Source organism: Dipteris shenzhenensis, chromosome 6 (genome assembly GCF_047967505.1).
Source record: "Dipteris shenzhenensis isolate YYH24624 ecotype China chromosome 6, Dip_SZ_1.0, whole genome shotgun sequence".
NCBI classification, from domain to species: Eukaryota; Viridiplantae; Streptophyta; class Polypodiopsida; order Gleicheniales; family Dipteridaceae; genus Dipteris; species Dipteris shenzhenensis.
Genome location: NC_141601.1, coordinates 48,730,114 through 48,747,820, shown reverse-complemented (window position 1 = coordinate 48,747,820; position 17,707 = coordinate 48,730,114). Strand labels below are relative to the sequence as shown.

Here is a 17,707-nt window from a genome sequence, read left to right as displayed (position 1 = left end):
AATGGCTTTTTTGTTTGATTTGAGTGGCTAAATGACTATATTTGGACATTGGATGTGAAAGTTATGACATTTTAAAAAATGTTGTCCAAGATAGTTTTGTTGACGCGAAACTACCTTGTGGAAGGATTGCTACGAATGGTTTTATTGGAAGAAACCCTCCTTGAAGAGGCATGATGGGAGCGTTTCTTCAAAGTCCAAAGTAGTTTCACAATGAAACTGCTTCTTTCAAATGAATTACTATGGAGAAACCCACCATGAAGAGGGGTTATGAGAGTTTTTCTTCAAGTATACTCCATTATTAAATAGGAATTATGAGGGCATTTTGTATGACAAACCCACTCTACATGTGGTTTTTTTCAAAATCCTTTCCATCCTAGCATTCACCATACCTAGCATTACTTTTTTTGAGCAAAAAATGCTTTTTGTATTATGTCTCAAAAGACAAGATATAATCATGTCAAATAGGACTTATGAGGGGATTTTGTATGACAAACCCACTCTACATGTGGCTTTTTTCAAAATCCTTTCCATCCTAGCATCCACCATACCTAGCATTACTTTTTTTTAGCAAAAAATGCTTTTTGTATTATGTCTAAAAAGACAAGATATAACCATGTCAACTTCCCTTTACACCTGGTTCAACTAGTAAACAAAAGAAGAGGAAAACAAATGCAGATCATACATCAATTATAGACTGAGGGTCTGTTGGTTTAGCTTTAAAAACCTTGATCAAAGCCTTTCCATCTCTGTAGACATCCCATTTGCCTTCTTTTCTAGCCGCCTTCACCTTTTAGTTTTGAGATTCTATTCATTAGCTGATTCTTTGTGAGTTCCTGTGCCATCCACACCTGTAAGCCTTTCAACTTGTTGGATTGTCTAAGAACTTGCATTCTATCAGCCCTTGACTCAAAGATGATAATTCCCTATGCTCCTTCTTGAGCTATCTCAAAGTTGAGATCACCCAAATCAATGCCTGGTAAAGCTTTGCTAATTTTTTCACGGTCTCTTCCCAATAATCCTCTGTTACATTCGACTTGTTTGGTAGTCCTCCAATCTTGAGCTTCTTTGAGTTGAGCAACCTTTCAGCTTGCTCCTTTACTTCCTTCTGCAATCGTGTAGAGTCTAAGGAGCTCTTTACTTCTCCTTTGATCTCTCCCTTGAGATTCTCTTGGATCTCTTCCTTCGGCTTCTTATGCATCTCTTCAATTTGTCTAGATACTAATTCATAATCTAAAGCTGAAATGGGAGTGGGCATGTTTAGCTTCAACTCATTCACTTTCACTCTCGCCTCTATATCTTGTCACTGTTATAACTGAAATTCTCCATCTTTGTGCCAAGATCTATAGACAAAATAGACATTATCATTTGAAGTGGAAATGTGTTTTTTTTTAATCGACTATAAACATATAGTTTCTCTGAGAAACATGGTTTTAGGAACATACACTAATATGCCTTTTTTTGAAGTAGAAATGTTAATTTTTTGTCCTTTGCTCGGAGGTCTTTGCTGAGAATAGGGCCACCCCCAACTTTACTAGGTCAACCAAAAGTTAAAAATTATTATTTTGAACCAACTGAAATGGAGCTAGAGTCTATAAAATCCCTACCTATGGGGGGGGTGAAGGAGCTCGAAGGGACCAATAATGGTCCAGAATCAAGAGGGAAGTACTGTAATGAAGGAGAAAGGGGATGTTCAAGATGGGATTGGGGGCTAAGATCCGAAGAAGAATCTTCCTCATCTGCAAGAATTGAAATTGAAAGCCTATAATTTCTAACTACAACCCCTCTACATTGAGAGATAACAGGGTGCTAGGAATACCACTACATCATTCGTTTCAGGGTTAACAACAATGACCCTAACTGTTAGGATCCCATTAGCATTGACTACCTCTGCTATGAAATAAGGTAAACTATAGACAAAGGGACAAACTAAAAGAGGCTCCAAAGCCTCTCCCCAACAAACAAATGCTTTGAAGGGCAACAAGCATTGAATCCCTAGCCTAAGTCTTAGGGGTGGGATCCTTGCGAAGAGGGTAATGGAGCTCTCAAGTACTATGTCCTTTTGAAGCTATTGCAGCTCCTTTTTTAAAATATGCATATTCCTATGGCCAAGACTACCCTTTCTAAATCTATGAATGTAAGCTTACTTGAAGTTTTGATGTGTAAAAGTAGTATTGCAGTAGTTCACCAATGTAAGATAATGGTCGATTTGAATGTAATTTACACACAACTCAAAAGGCCTATAAGGAGTTTCTTGTGGAGTGGGCTAGATGGTTCGGTAGGCACCCAAGCCAGAGTGGCTTGGGACACTTTGATTCTTCCACCACAAGAAGATTCTGGTCAAGGGACTTTTTCCAGGATAGGAGCCTTGGAAAGATTTCTTCATTCATTGCATATAGCCCTACTCTCCATCATGTGGGGAATGAATGGATAGTACTAGGTGGGATTTTACTTTGGCGTATCTTAGGGTTCCTTCCTCCCCTCTTATGGTTGCCATCCTAAAATCTTAGGGTGGCCTCAAGATTAATCTTTGAAGAATCCCTCTCTTTTCTCATTGGGAAGAGATTGATAGGCAGCATGTCATGTCGAATGACATCGTCCTTGATAGTCATGGAAGACCTCTTGGTACTTCTTGTTACATGCAATGGTCCAGATGGGAGGGAGGACTCGCTTCTTCTGTGAATTCTTGTAAGGATTTTAAAAATCTTCTAGATGATCGTAAGCTTTAATTGGTAACTCAAATTAGATAAAGTCAAAGTGGAATTGAGCAGATTGGTGTAACCCTACTATTGGATTCAGTTTTCACAAATGGTAAACCTCGCCACCATCGCTCTACATGGCTTAGTGCTTTTACAAGATTAGGTATCCCACTTCAAGTTATAGGGCTTTGATGAGATTCAGAACAGGATGCCTTAGTTTTCTGTGTTCACTCTGGGGCAAGTTATCCAGGTTCAAGGATGAGGATGTCCTTGTGATGCTGTTTTTTAGCCTGTCAAAGTTTGTGTCATGTGGAGTAGCGTTTCTTGACTTCAAGTTGGTACCTAGACCCACACCCGGATCACATACCCCTAGGTCCATGGAGGATTTGAGTTATGGAGGTGTCTCCATAAAGTATTTGCAATATGACCGTATGAGCAAACTGTGTTTGCTTAATTTGTGTACTCAACTGACTCTTAGCTACACACCTTAAGTTTCTTGAAAATATCCTTCAGTCACCAATGTGTTGAAACTACAAAATTTGCTCTAAGAATGCAACTCGTTTCCTTGGCGCAATGATTTCGTAGTCTAATAATGGTTTGTGCAGTTGGGGGCTCCAGTTTATTTAAAACGTCCCTATGCCTATTGAGTGTGACAACGGAGCTTGTTCCACCATGTTAGCCTTTCATAACCAGAATGGCCTGGAAGTTGGGAAATACTTTAAAGGAAATGTTTCTTTCCATTCTGTGCTCTTATCTATTCAAAATAACGTGAGCAATAAGATTGTACAACTTGAAAATAGAGAAGACTTTTCCATTGCAAACCACTCTAATAATTTGTGGGAAAGATAAAAAATCTGAAGATCAACTTTTGACAAGGTTCATGCTATGCTGGATAGAAGCATGTATCCAAGGTTCTTTCTTTGCCCTCTTTTCTGGTAGCATCATGGAGCTACAATGCAGAAAGCTATTTTGGGAAAATCAGCAGCCAACTGCAGGTATTGGAACCGCTTCCATTTCTACCAGGTCTGCATAATAACACTGCAATTCCTTTGTCACCAATCCAACTCTACCATCTCCAATAATGCGACCATCTATCTCCACCACCTGCTCAAAATTGAAAGAGGCCAATTGAAGGTCAGCTTTTTAAAAGAAATTGAAGGTCAGACTTTAAAATGTAGGTAACAAACTTGCACTGTGTTTCTCCCATAGTCTGCTGTTGGTTTTCAAATGTGCTTAGGACACTCGGGTTTGTGAGGAGTGTTTCAGGAAATTTTGGAAAAAATAAAAATAAAAAGTAAGCATACGGGTGAAAGTTCTCCCATAGTCCCAGTCGTCCAAACCTGCAATACCTTAACTTTTAGTAAGAAGCCCAAATTGTGTCACAGTAACTACATGCGAAGCATCCTGGCAAGTACCTACAGACACTACTTTTTTTATTTTTTTAGCATACAGATAATCAAACTGTATGAAGTTTGACAAAATAATTTGTGGCCTTGCATATCGACATCAGCTGTAGATATGCTGAGGAGATATAGATTTATACTTCATCAGCTGTGTGAAACTCGGTGATGCTGATTCGGCGCTCCTCTACAGTGAATCCCTTAGCTCTTGCAAGGTCGATCACCTGGAAACAGCAGTGATGGTCACTTACAAGGGAACTGATTCAACCTGTTTTCCCCCCCTGAAGGTGGATCATTCCATACATGAGTAAATAGGAAATCCACAGATTTAACAAAATGAAAGCATTCAATTAGTAGAAGCCTGAAGGTTGGAGACTGGCCAGGAGGGTGGGAGGGGAGGGCAGGGGATGGTGTGGAAAAGATGACCATATGGGCACACCTTTTGGTTTTTGTTGAATTTTACCAACGATCGATTTACTTAACACAATCATCATTCCTAAATGTCTTGGTTCAATCAAGTCCCATGGTAGGGATGGTCAAATGAATTTCACAGAGAATATCTTCTATTAAACTTGCACGAGAAATCATGGCAAATTTTGACACAATTGCCCAATATTCTTTTATGTTCTTCCCGGGTGTGTCCTTTGATTAAGTACTTCTAGATATGTGATGTCAATTACCTTCAACACCTGCATAGTCAATTACAACCTTCTTGCTGAGTGGGAGAGAAGGGAGCAAGGAACAAAAAGAATGTACTTGCAGGAATGAGAGAATGGATGAAAGTACAAAGTACAGCCATATATGGCCTATCTGTGGTCTAAGTGTCCAAGTGTCCTAGGACTAACAGAACTAACAGTACTAAATGTTCTAAATCTATCCTATAAGGCAAATAACGGGGAAAATGTGGCAACAAAGCCCCCTCCATGGTATGGCTGAAAGTATCCTAGAAACGTCACAGGATTACTTGGAAGCTAAATCATGGTTGCACATGTTCATCCGTGATGGATATGATAGTACGGGGATAGCAGTATCACATTAAAAAAGGTACCAACTGTATGCATCTTCCCGAGCAAGCAGCCCTCACAAATGTGCATGCATTTTTGGAAAGTCCACCACCATGTCTTGTGTATGCATTTTAACCAAGCTACCATAGTTTAGATGCCCAAGCCTCTTATGCCATAGGTGAGAGTCAGAAAAAACTGAATCTGTCACTGCATGTGCCTCTACAACAACCCCTCTCTTTCAAGAAGCAAGATTTTTTTATGGTTTCCTATATTTTTGCAAAGAAAAGAACCTTCTATTAATGCTTGAAAGATTTCATACAAGACAGCAGCCCCAAAGGTGCTGAGTATGGAAAAAAAATAGGGGAAAAGGCTGAAAGAAAGAAACCAGCCTCTTTTAGAGAAACCCAGCTCACAGCCTAGGGGATCTCTGGAATTGGGGCTAACAAGCAAGTGGGGGGACTAAATAGCCAGCGAATCCCTCGTGGGGTGAAGATGTAGAAAACTCCTGCAGGCCAAGCCTTGCAGAACGAGCACGCCTCTCGATAGTCGCCCTGGAGCCTGGAGTCCCACGCTCCCAGGTGGACCGTAGAGTATAAATGATATCCTACCAGATGGCAACCAGGGTAGCCAAGGGTGGAGCCAGGTGCTCACCCATCACAAGACTGCAGCGAGCCACCCAAATGTTCCAAGCCATGATGCTGACTACCACCTCCCAAACATCATCCTCCCTAGGAGAAGGAGGGGCTAGGCTTTCAGGAGGGACTGCCTCGTGGAGTGCAATCCTCTGGATGCTTTGACCCTGTATCCGATAGGCTGGGGAGATCTCATCAATCTGAAACATGTGTCCTCCCTTTGTCAACCAAGCCACCATCCCCCAGGTGTAGTCTCTATGAAGACTCTGCATACGTGTCATGATCCTGAGGGCTCCCATCCAGATCCTTGCTGCACTACGGCAGCTCCACAAGCAGTGCGGGATAGTCTCCAGAACACCATCGTAGCAACAATGGCACTGCCCCTCCACTCGCATCTACTCCAACCACGGTCCGATGGGCAAGCCTCCGTGGGCGGCCAGCCATAAGAAGCATGAAATCTTCCTCGGCCGCAAGCTGGAACACAACCGCATCCAAAACCTAGAGCAAACATCCCGGGGCACTCTCTCCCAGACCGAACATGCAAAACTTGGAACGAACATCACCCAATGCCTCTCCCTCGAGGGGGTCCACCTCGATGAGTCCATCTAAAGCCTCCTGCCAATCCGTGTGGTGTAGGAAAAGAAGGACACCTCATCCACCGGCTCAGCTGGCCGCCCCTAGAGGGCCAAAGCCACTCTCCCGGATCCCACTAGACCTCCCTCATGGGTCTACCTTCCCACAGCCAAAGGCGCCATCCAGAGGCGTCCTGCTCTGAGATACTCGGAGGGTCAATGTGCCACTCCTTCCCCAAACGTCCCACCACTCTAATCATCTACCAGTGAATCCCATTAAGACTCCCATCCATCTCAGGGCCTCTCTTAGTGAGTGGCTGAAGTAGGCCTCCAGGTCCTACATGGAAGAAGTCGGGGTGCGTGCTGCCTCGCTACATCAACATCCTCAAGGGAACACCAGTACGGGAAAACTGCCCCAACCATCTGCTGTCTCTCCAAACGTGAAGTCCTTCCCACCAAGACTCAGGAATGGCTAAGTCAATCCCGCCCATCCACTGCCCTGTCCCTCGCAGATGCGCTAGGGCGTCAAACCTCGCCTCTGCCTCCATAGGTAATCTGCTCCAACGGCCAAAGGACCCTGCTGGACCACTGTCCCACTGTCCCACTGCGCCCAACCAATGTGAGTCTGCTGTCCGAGCATACGTTCCTCCAGATCTCTCTGATCTCTGGGTGCCACAGAAGGGGATGGCGCTCAAACTCCTCTCTACATCTGAGCAGAGCACGAATGAGACCCCTTGCCAATCTCTGCGAGACCCTATGAAGGCTCCTCATCAGGGAGGAGCCCTTTCTCGTAAGGGGGGCCTTTGAGAAGATCCATCTATGTGAAGGCTGCCACTGTCCCCCAGTGCGTGGGGTGTTCCTTAGAAGCCCTCGCTGTAAGAGGAGCTTCCAAGGCTCTACACCTGGGGTGAGGCCCTGAACCACCAACTTGCCCAGAAGGGCTCTGCTCTGCATCTCCGGATCAATGATACCCAAGCCTCCCAGTGCTTACGGCATGATCACCGTGTCTGCCAAGCTACTCGGGTCCTAGTGTTCCTCATGCCATCTGAACCTGCCCAAAGAAAGTTCCGTACCAACCGTTGGAGCTGCCCAATGCATCCTCTATGAAAGCACCAACAAGAGGCGATATATCAGGCCATGGCAAGAAGGACCTGGTTTGCCACTAAGGTGCGACCTGCTAAGGAGAGTTTGGCCGACGAGCTCCGATAGAGAAGCTTGCGCCTAACACTCTCAAGGACCGGGGCAATCTACTGCTCTGCTGTAATGTCAATATACCTACCTGGCATCAGAGGTATCTCACTGTCTAGCCCCGCGGTATCCATCTAAAGCCAAAGTCACTCCCCCACTCACGGATCTCCTGTGTCTCCTCAAAGCCTGTGAAGAAACCTATAGATTTCGTCCAGTTGATCCGTGCCCCCGAGGCTTCACAGTAAATAGCCAAGGCGCCTGAAAGAATTGGGGGAGAGAGAGAGCAAGAGAGTGAGCTGAGAGCTGAAAGCTTGAAAGCTTAGTTGCAATAGAAGAGTGTGAGAGTACAACTAAAAGAGTGAGAGATAAGGTTTTGTCCTAGTGACAAAACCTTAGTAGTCACTAACCATAGTTAGTGAACTAACTGCGGTTAGGGGAAAAAACCTCTTAAAGAGGGAAAAGTGCCCCTAACTAGCTTATTAAATTACATTGGTCACTGCTGAATTATATCTATAATTCTAACACCCCCCTGCAGTGCCAATGTCATGTACAAGGCTGATCAATCACCAAACGGATATAAGTTCAGGGCACTGCGAAATGCCTCAAACTTTTCACGTGGTAGTGCTTTGGTGAAAATATCTGCAACGTTGTCATGTGTGGACACAAAGATCATACTGATCTCTCCTGCATGCAACTTCTCTCTGACATAGTGATAGTGAACCTCAATGTGCTTCGTGCGAGCATGAAACACTGGATTCTTTGCCACTGCAATGGCACTCTGACTATCAGTGAGAATTGGAGAAGGACCCTCCAATGACAGATGAAGATCAGCAAATAGACGTCGCAGCCAGACACATTCAACTGTTGCTGTGAAAGCTGCCCTGTACTCAGCTTCACATGATGAGGTAGCCACTGTAGATTGTTTCTTGCTCAGCCAGGAAATGCAAGATTTACCCAAAAAGAAACAACTGCCACTAGTGGACTGCCTAGTGTCATAATCACCAACCCAATCTGAATCACTGTAGGCATGCATCTGCAAGTCACCCCCCCGGGAAATAACAAGCCAAAAGACTTCGTGCCCTGCAAATAACGGAAGATGCGCTTAACTGCCTGCCAATGCATAGTTTTTGGGCTGTGCATATACCTGCTCACCTGAGATACTGCAAACTGAATATCAGGTCTAGTGTTGCAGAGATATATGAGGCATCCACCAACAACCTGACTGTAAGATGTGGCATCAACTGATTCTCCTGCATCATGCATTGTGAGTTTCAGCCCCGGCTCCATGGGAGTGGCTATGGGCTTACAATCATGCATGTTAAATCTGTCCAAGAGTTTCTGCACATACTTGGACTGAGACATAACAGTGCCACGTCTCTCTTGACAGAACTGGATCCCCAAATAAGAGTGAAGCAGCCCCAAATCTGACATGTCAAAGGTGGTCTGCAAATCAGCTTTGAAATCTGCAATATTATTTTCATTGGACCCTGTGAGCAATAAGTCATCGACATAAAGAAGGATGACTAAAATTTCCCCCCCATCCATCTTGATGTAGAGGGTGCTCTCAATAGGACTATTGTGCAGCCCCTTGCTGGTCAAAAAGGCATGAATCTTGGCATAAAATGCACGAGGGGCCTGTTTCAGCCCATACAAAGCTTTGTTTAGCTTGCATACCTGAAGTGCATTTGCTGTAAAGCTTGGAGGTTGTTTGACATAAACCTCTTCCAACAAGTCTCCATTTAAGAAAGCTGTTTTTAAGTCGACTGATGAACCTTCCACTCAAAATGTGCAGCCATTGCAATAACAGATCGGATGGTGGTCATCCGGGATGTAGGAGCAAAACTCTCCTCATAATCTATGCCCTTTTTCTGAGCATAGCCTTTAGCAACCAGCCTTGCCTTGTATCTGTCAATGGAGCCATCTGGCTTCCGTTTCACCTTGAAAACCCATCGTGTACCAATGGCATGTTTACCTGGTGGCAAGTCTACGACATCCCAAGTCTGATTTTTCTTAATGGACTGCAACTCATTGTGCATGGCATTCATCCAATGCACATTGTCCTTTGCTTCTTCGAATGTTGCAGGCTCCTCCTCATCGAGAAGAGTACGTGCATATGCTGATTCAACTGAATTAGCACCTTCCATGTGCTAATGGAGCATCAATCTTACTCTCCCTGAGAGTCTGTAACAGCCAGTTTGGGACTGTTTTTGCTGCATGTATGTCTGCAATTTCTTGCTGAACTACCTGTTCCACTGCCTGTGGAGGTGGCAAGACATCTTGTGGCTGAACTGAAGCATTGGGAGGTGGCTGTAAATTCTGATTTGCATCAGAAATATCAGCAGGGGAACCCAAGGCAATGGGTAGCAACCCCTCAAAAACATCCTCTGAAGAAGAAGGCATATGAAATTCAGCCTGAGTGTGAGCTGAATTTTCTGCAAATATCACATCTCTACTGACAATGATCTTGCGTGTAGCAAGATTGTAGAGACGGTACCCCTTGCTTTCTGCACTGTACCCAACAAATATGCACTTAATTGCCTTATCTGACAACTTATGCCGAAATTCAACTGGCACATGAGCATATGGAAGGCATCCAAAGACCCGGAAATGATCCATTGAAGGCTTTCTCCCATTCCAGACCTCATAGGGAGTTTTTGTTTTCAAAGCCTTAGTGGGAGCCCGATTTAAGATGTAGTTGGCACACATTAGACCTTCAAGCCAGAATTTGTGAGGCATGTGTTTGCTTTTCAGCATACATCTGTCCATCTCTATAAGAGTTCTATTTTTCCTCTCAGCTTTGCCATTTTGCTGAGGGGTCAGCCTCAATGTGAGCTGATGCACAATACCCTTGCCTTTCAGAAAAGCATCAAAATCTGCAGACAAGTATTCCCCACCTCTATCTATGCGCAATGTCTGTATCTTGAGTCCAGTTTCATTTTCAACCATGGCTGAAAAGTGTTTAAACACCATGAACACTTCTGATTTGCGCTTCAGCCCAAAGACCCAAGTGAAATTGGAGTAATCATCAATAAAAGTAACAAAGTAGAGATGACCACCCAATGATGGAGTCCTCATGGGACCACAGACATCATTGTGTATAAGCTGTAATTTGCGGACAGCTTTAACTGAACCATCCTTTTTGAAGGGGAATCTATGCATCTTGCCTAAAATGCACCCTTCACAGGCATGTGGAGGAGGTATCTCAAGAGGTGGCAATGCATCAACCATAGAGTGCTTCTGAAGTGTCATGAAGCTGTTGTAATGCATGTGGCCATATCGGGCATGCCATAATTCTGCATTCTGCATGGCAGCAGTAGGAGTAGAAACTGCAAGAGCATGGGCTGCTCTTTTCTCAAAAAGATCAAGCTGAAAAAGCCCACGCAGCAAAGTACCAGATAATCTCAAGGCATAATCATTTTCCCTGTCTTGGACAACACATTTGTCATCCTCAAAGATGACCTGAAATCCAGCCCTGTTAAGAGTGGACACTGAAAGGAGATTCTTGGTGATACCAGGCACATATAAGACATCTGAAAGTCTAAAAACTGAGCCATCAGTGGCAGTAAGTTCAACTTCTCCTGTGCCACGTACTGAATATGACGAGTTGTTGGCACAAGTGACTTTCTTACCAACGGGAGGAGGATGCAAGAAAGTAAAGAGACACTTCCTAGAAGTGATATGCTTGGATGCACCGCTATCAAAATACCAAGTATTCAGTGTTTCATTGACACTGAAAGTAGATGCATTCGTAGAAGAGTCATAACTGCAAGTCAAAAAGGCATATGTATCATCATTACAGGTGGCTGTACTATCCCGAGCATCTAGAGCAGCCAGCCTAGAATCTGAAATGCAAGACAAAAAGGCATAATCCTGTCCAACAAAGTTGGCTGCAGCATCCCCACTGTCAGATGCATGAGGCGGAGCTGTTTTTCTTCTCTTTTGCAAGCCTTTTCCTGCATTCTGCAATGTGATGACCTGGCTTTTTGCAGTAATGACAAAAATTCTTCTTCTTGGGCTTACTTGCATCATTTTTAGCCTTTTGTGAAGGCTGTCCTGACCCACTGGAAGGCTGATTTACTGATGTCTTTGCCTGTCCCTTTGTTTTTTACTTGAACTTTGAGAGCATAGCTTGTTCACCTGCACGTGAAGCCAAGTTTTTCCTGGTCTGCTCTTCCTGAAGCAGAAGTCCTATCAACTCATGAAAAGTGAGAGGATTTGCACCCCCCCTCAATGATAAGTTCAGCGAGGTATGAAAGCTGAGATAAGACTCAGGAAGAGAATTCAGAGTGGTGGTAATCATCTCTGAATCAGGAATAATCTCATCTATGTTCAATAATTGCTCTCTGAGATCCTGTAGCTTTGTGAGGTGGACTAACATGGAGTCACCCTCTTCCATATGTGTATTACTTAACTCTCTTTTCAAGAAAGATACCCTTGCATCATTCCGGGCTGCATACATGCTTTCTAAGATATCCCACGTTGCCTTCGAGGTCTTACACGACCGGATATGTGGAATGATAAATCTTTTCACTGAAAGAGAGATGCATGACAAAGCTAAGGCATCCTGTGAATCCCATCTCTTCTGCTCTGGAGTAGTGGCTATAGCTGCACCAACAACTTGTTCTGCAGCTGCACCCTGTGCACGATCTCTTCCACCTCCTTGCTGAGGAGGGGTATTAGGTGCCATACCTGCTGGTCGGATCTCACCCCCATTCACATAATCCCATAAATTGCGAGAAATCAGAATATTGCGTACCATAAAACTCCAGAGGGAGTAGTTGGTACCATCCAACTTGTCTTCCTGTGAAAGACCACCGAACTGGAAATCATTCTGATTTTGCTGGGCCATATCTGAGAAAGAGATTTTAGCAGATACAAGACTGAATTCCCTTACTGGGAATAAATGCACAACTCCCAAAAAACACAGCCAAGCAGTGGCTGTAAATGCAACTCAGATTTCTGCACTTGCACTGTCAGAAATCTGTCCAAGCATAAAAAAACTCTCCAGAATCTGCCAAAAGTGCTGCAAAACACTTCAAGAAAGGCAGTATGAACTGAAATCTCCAAAATTGCTCTCCCAACACAAAAGCCCCAAAATTGGCCCGAAATTGCAACCAGAAAGGGGCAAATTGATCAAAAGCCCCAAATGTTGCAAGAATTGCGCTCTGTCTGCAAAAGCCCCAAATTTCGCTGCGAAATTGCAGTGTGATCACAAAATCCTTAAATTTCTTCAAGAAATTATACTGCAAAATTGAAAGCCCCAAATTTCGAGCTTGAAATTATCTGCAAAGTCCCAAATTTTGTCTGCAAGATTGCAAGCAGAACCAAAAAGCCCCAAATTTCTGAAGCAGATTCTGCAACTTGATTGCAATGTCCGCAACAAACAAGATGCCCCAAATGTACTCCCAAAAACTGAGCCAAATAATGGCTGTCTGCAAAATATGCTTGCCAAAGATCACCTGCAAGGAACAGCCAAACAATGGCTGTCTGCAAAATGTGCCTACCAAAGATCACCTACAAGGAACAGCTTGTGCGCAAGTACAACCTATACGGCCAGGTATGATTGATGTACGGATTGTAGGTACGACTCGTACGTACGGCGATGACACAAGTAAGGCTGCAGGTGTGAGCAAGTACAGCACGTACGCGTTGGCACAACAGGTATAGTACGGGCAAACAGATCTGCAGATCAGGTACGTACGGCACTGTACGGCGACAAGCTATACAGTCGTACGGTCGCAAAGTACGACGACACTGCAAGTACGGTACTGATGCAAAAAGGTACGGCGACATACGAACGACGATGTGCTGTAGTCGTGCTGTACGGAATGCACAGGTACAATAGGTACCGCAGAGTACAAGCAGGTACGAACGAGTGGCGCAAGTGCAGTGCGGGACTGTATGCGGGACTGTACGTAAACAGTCTGTACAGATTGTACAGACGATCTGTATGGACGACGAGGAGATGAAGCAAAAGCTTGTGGGCTGGTGATGGAGGCGAATATGCAGTAGAAGGTGAAGGGAGCAGGGAGCACGGAGCTCTTGAACCTGCTCTGATACCAAATGAAAGAATTGGGGGAGAGAGAGCAAGAGAGCGAGCTGAGAGCTGAAAGCTTGAAAGCTTAGTTGCAATAGAAGAGTGTGAGAGTACAACTGAAAGAGTGAGAGATAAGGTTTTGTCCTAGTGACAAAACCTTAGTAGTCACTAACCATAGTTAGTGAACTAACTGCCGTTAGGGGAAAAAACCTCTTAAAGAGGGAAAAGTGCCCCTAACTAGCTTATTAAATTACATTGGTCACTGCTGAATTATATCTATAATTCTAACACCCCTGACTCTCTCCAGGCTCGCTGTGGTGTCCTCAACATACAAGGCCGTGTCATCTGCAAACTCCGAGTCAAGTAGCTCCTCCTCCTGTCTGATTGGAGTCCAAGAAGGGGGGTTTTGTCTTCGGTGAAGACAGATGGGTCACCTCGCCAGATATTGCCCCCGTGGCCTCCTTCGAGTGCCTCCCCCCCCTCCCTTGCAGAGTAGATAGAGTCAGCAGGCCCGAGTCGAGCGTCCTCTCAAGCAAGTGCAGCATGAGTCTTAGACCCCATGGGTTACCCCCTCAAAAGGGGACTGGACCCAGGTTAAAAAGAAAAAGAAACCAAGTAAGCAGGCCCGCAAGCGCCGTAGGCAGAGGGTCAATCGCAGAGAGAGGGACAGGGTTGACCGAGAGGCCTCGAAGGAGGAACATCAGGAGCCACCTCCCCTAGTGGTAGGGGCCACTGTCCATCCAGACGATCCTCCAGCTTCGGAGGCTCAGCCTCTGCACCCCTGCACCCATCCCTGCAGTAGCAGCAGCGAGCCCCAGGAGCTGCAGTTGTGGCAATGGCGGAAGCCGTAGACGCTAGCCCGACAGCAGCCGCGGAGAAGCGGATCCAGAGCCCTGACGAGCCTAATCAGCAGGGGGGGCCTGAGGTCATCCTTATCCCTCCCCCTCTCCCTCCCCCTCCAGACCCCTCCCCCTCTTCCTTTCCACCTCCTCCTCCCCCTCCAGGGTTCCCCCCGCCCCTCCCCCTCCAAGGTTCCCCCTGCCCCCTCCCCCCCCCTCAGCCCCTCCTCCTATGGTCACTCTCACCACCCGCCCCCCTCCCTCTGACCCCCGCGTCCCTATCCCTCCCTCTCCCGCCGCCTCCCTCTCCACCTCAGCAGCAGGTTCTTCCTCCTTGACACCCCTACCAGCAGGCAAGGGAACGATGATGCCCCCTTCTACTTCCTCATCGCAGCAGCAAGTCCATTCAGGGAGGGATCCTGAGAGATGAGGCTCGTCCTCTCGGTCAGCAGCTCCCAACCTCCAGCTTGGGCGTCCCTTACCGCGGGACTTCTGGAGGTTAGGACCCTTGAATTATCTGGAGATTCCGAACTCATATCCTCTACCACTGGAGGTAATGCTCATGGTCCTCCAGCCCGGGAAGGGGGGTTTGATCAGTGCAGTGGGATCTCAGACACACCGCGTTTGGAGATTTTAGTTTGCCTCCACAGGGTTGAAGAAGTGGTCCCCAGAGGTGTCCGATGCTATTTTGAAAAATCAGATTACACTCATGATGGACGAGTGGATGGGGCCACACGGATTGGACCTTTGGTACGCCCATGGCGCGGAGGTGAACTTTCAGTTGAGCATGGATTACCCAGATCCATAGTGTCAGACAGAGATGTTAAATTTACCGGTCATTTTTGGACTGCGGTATTTGAAACACTAAGGACTGAGTTGGGGATGAGTAGTGGGGATCATCCAGAAACGGATGGTCAGACAGAAAGAATCAACCAAATTGTAGAGGATATGCTTAGAGCATATGTGTCATTGAGGCAACATACATGGAACAAGTGGTTGCCATTGTTAGAGTTTGCCTACAATGATAGAAAACATTCCTCTACAGGGGTCAGTCCGTTTGAGCTGAACTATGGTTATAGACCAGCGAATCCAACTATAGTTGGAATACCTCACAAAGTGCCTAGTGCCGCGAACTTTGTGGTTCAGATGCGGGAGATGCTAGCACTTGCGAGAGCTAATATCCGCTAAGCTATGGATAGAGCTAAGGCGTATGCGGATGAAAACCGATCCGCTAGAGAATTTAAGGAAGGAGAAAAAGTTTTTCTCAGAGTTCCTTCACACTCTAAGTCTTTGACTGCAGGAGAGTGTGCTAAGTTATCACCTCGATATTGTGGGCCATGGTTAATTCTAAAAAGAAAAGACAAGGTAGCCTATAAATTAGAATTACCGCAGGGGTGTAAGGTGCACCCAGTGTTTCATGTTTCTCGTTCGAAGAAATTTTTGCATACAGGTGACTCACTAATCGAAGGTGTTGTTTTGTTTCAGGAGATAGAGGATAATGCAAGACGCAAACCAACAGGAATCTTGGACCGAGGAACAATGCAAGTGCGCAATCGGAAGATACCCATGGTGTTGGTTGCATGGCATGGTCTACCTCTATCAGAAGCTACCTGGGAATCCGCATACTAGTTTCGGAGAGTGTTCCCCGATTTCATCATCGAGGACGCTGATGCTTGAAGAGGGAAGGAATGTTATGCTCTAGCCGAGATAGCATGACCTCGGAAAGATCGGTGGGCATTTTCCCTTAGATGACCGACTTTTGTAATATTTTATGTGCGTAAATAAAATGGTCAAGAGAAGTAACTGCCAAGGTCCTAGGTGAGGGTGTATTGGCATCGACTAGGTGGTTCTGAGTGCTCAGGCCTAGGTGCACCTAAATGTGTGAGAATGCCAAGGGGCAAATGTTTTAATTGTGCCCCAAGAGAGAGGTAAATGGTGTACCAAGCTAAAGGTCTAAAATGATGACATGTGGCAGAAGGGAACCATCTAGGGAATTGTGGGCTTGTGGATAGGCATGAAGGAATGTAATTACGTATCTTTGTGTGCATGCAATCCATAAGTGAGGCTGGGAGGAAAAATACGATGCCATCGCCTGTGATTGCCCGTGATTCGACGAAAGGAACAGATAGTAGTAATTAGTGTATCAGGAGGGGATGGCTTAGTGGATACTCAAGCCAGAGTATCTTGGGACCCCATCACTCTTCATTCATCATAGGGTGGTCTTGAATTCTTGATCTATAGCTTCAAAGTAGGACACTCTTAGTCAAGCTTCTTGTTCAAGGATTGATCCTAGGAGGGGCCCATCCATGGAAGAAATTCTTGGTTCATGGTATTCTTCAGTACACACCACAAGCAGCTAGGCAGTGGTCAAGGGGTGTTAGCTGGATTTTCTTAGTGGACCATCATTGTGAGCCTGACTTGTCCATATTTGGGATCATTTCCATCCAGCTCTCATCCAAGCAATACTGTCCACTAGGGAGGAGTTAGCCAAGCAATCCCTGTTTCATAACCCTCTAGTGCAACATCAAGGTGTCACCCTTGACCGCGAGCAAAGATTCAAATTGGCACGATGGCGTTCACAGGGGTTGTCTAGTATTGGTGACTGGTTCAATGGAGCACAAGAGATCACAAAGAACTCTATTAGAGAATTTGAGAAAATCCTTGCAACAATTTGGTAATTTTCTTGAAAATTTATTTTTTGATGATCCTCGGTATGAAAACTTCAAATTTGTTAAAGAGTGTATTTAGAACCTACTCTTCAAGAGCTTTCCAATGATATGTCACATGAGGGGGTTTTGACAAAATTTTGAAAGCTTTTGCTATGCTACATTTTAAGGTCTTTGCAAAATGGGACTTGGGATTTTCCCAAATTCCCTAATATGGTGTTACAAAGGAGATCATCACTTGTAGATATGGACTACTTCCCCAAGTTGCTAGCACTAGACTCCAGATCACAAGAGCCATTCCATAGTCTTGGAGCGAGACCCTTATGGATCCTCACCATGCTCATACTGAGTTAGATGGTCTGGGTATTTAAGCAAGCAAGGCACATGTCTACAAGTGAGGGGATGACCAGCACCTTAGACTCCTCTCACAACTTATACTTACCTAGCCATTGGATAAGGAGGATTTGCAATAGCAGAAGATTAGAGCTCTAGCATGCCTAGGAAGAGTTTGGTCATTCAATCCCTCCTATCCTAGTGGCAACAGAGCCCGGGGGGAGGCTTTGGATTTTTCAGGGGAGATCTTTGGCTGAGTTGGATTGAGATTTAGGGGAGTGTCTTGGCTAGCCTCCACCACTCCAGATTCTCCTATTTCATCCTTCCATTATTCCATGAG

General features: G+C 45.3%; 1 protein-coding gene across 3 annotated transcripts in view; it reads right to left on the bottom strand.

The window, feature by feature from the left end:
• Positions 1-3,412: 3,412 nt before the first annotated feature.
• Positions 3,413-17,707, bottom strand: part of LOC147901272 (branched-chain-amino-acid aminotransferase-like protein 2) — a 216,258-nt gene continuing 201,963 nt past the window's right edge. For all 3 annotated transcript variants that reach the window (XM_087375482.1, XM_087375483.1, XM_087375485.1), the window contains exons 18-20: positions 4,240-4,320; positions 4,001-4,036; positions 3,413-3,800 (exon numbers count right to left, since the gene is read on the bottom strand). In XM_087375482.1, the coding sequence (XP_087231608.1) occupies positions 3,675-3,800; positions 4,001-4,036; positions 4,240-4,320 (243 nt within the window). In that variant the 3' untranslated portion in view covers positions 3,413-3,674. The remainder of the gene's footprint in view (positions 3,801-4,000; positions 4,037-4,239; positions 4,321-17,707) is intronic.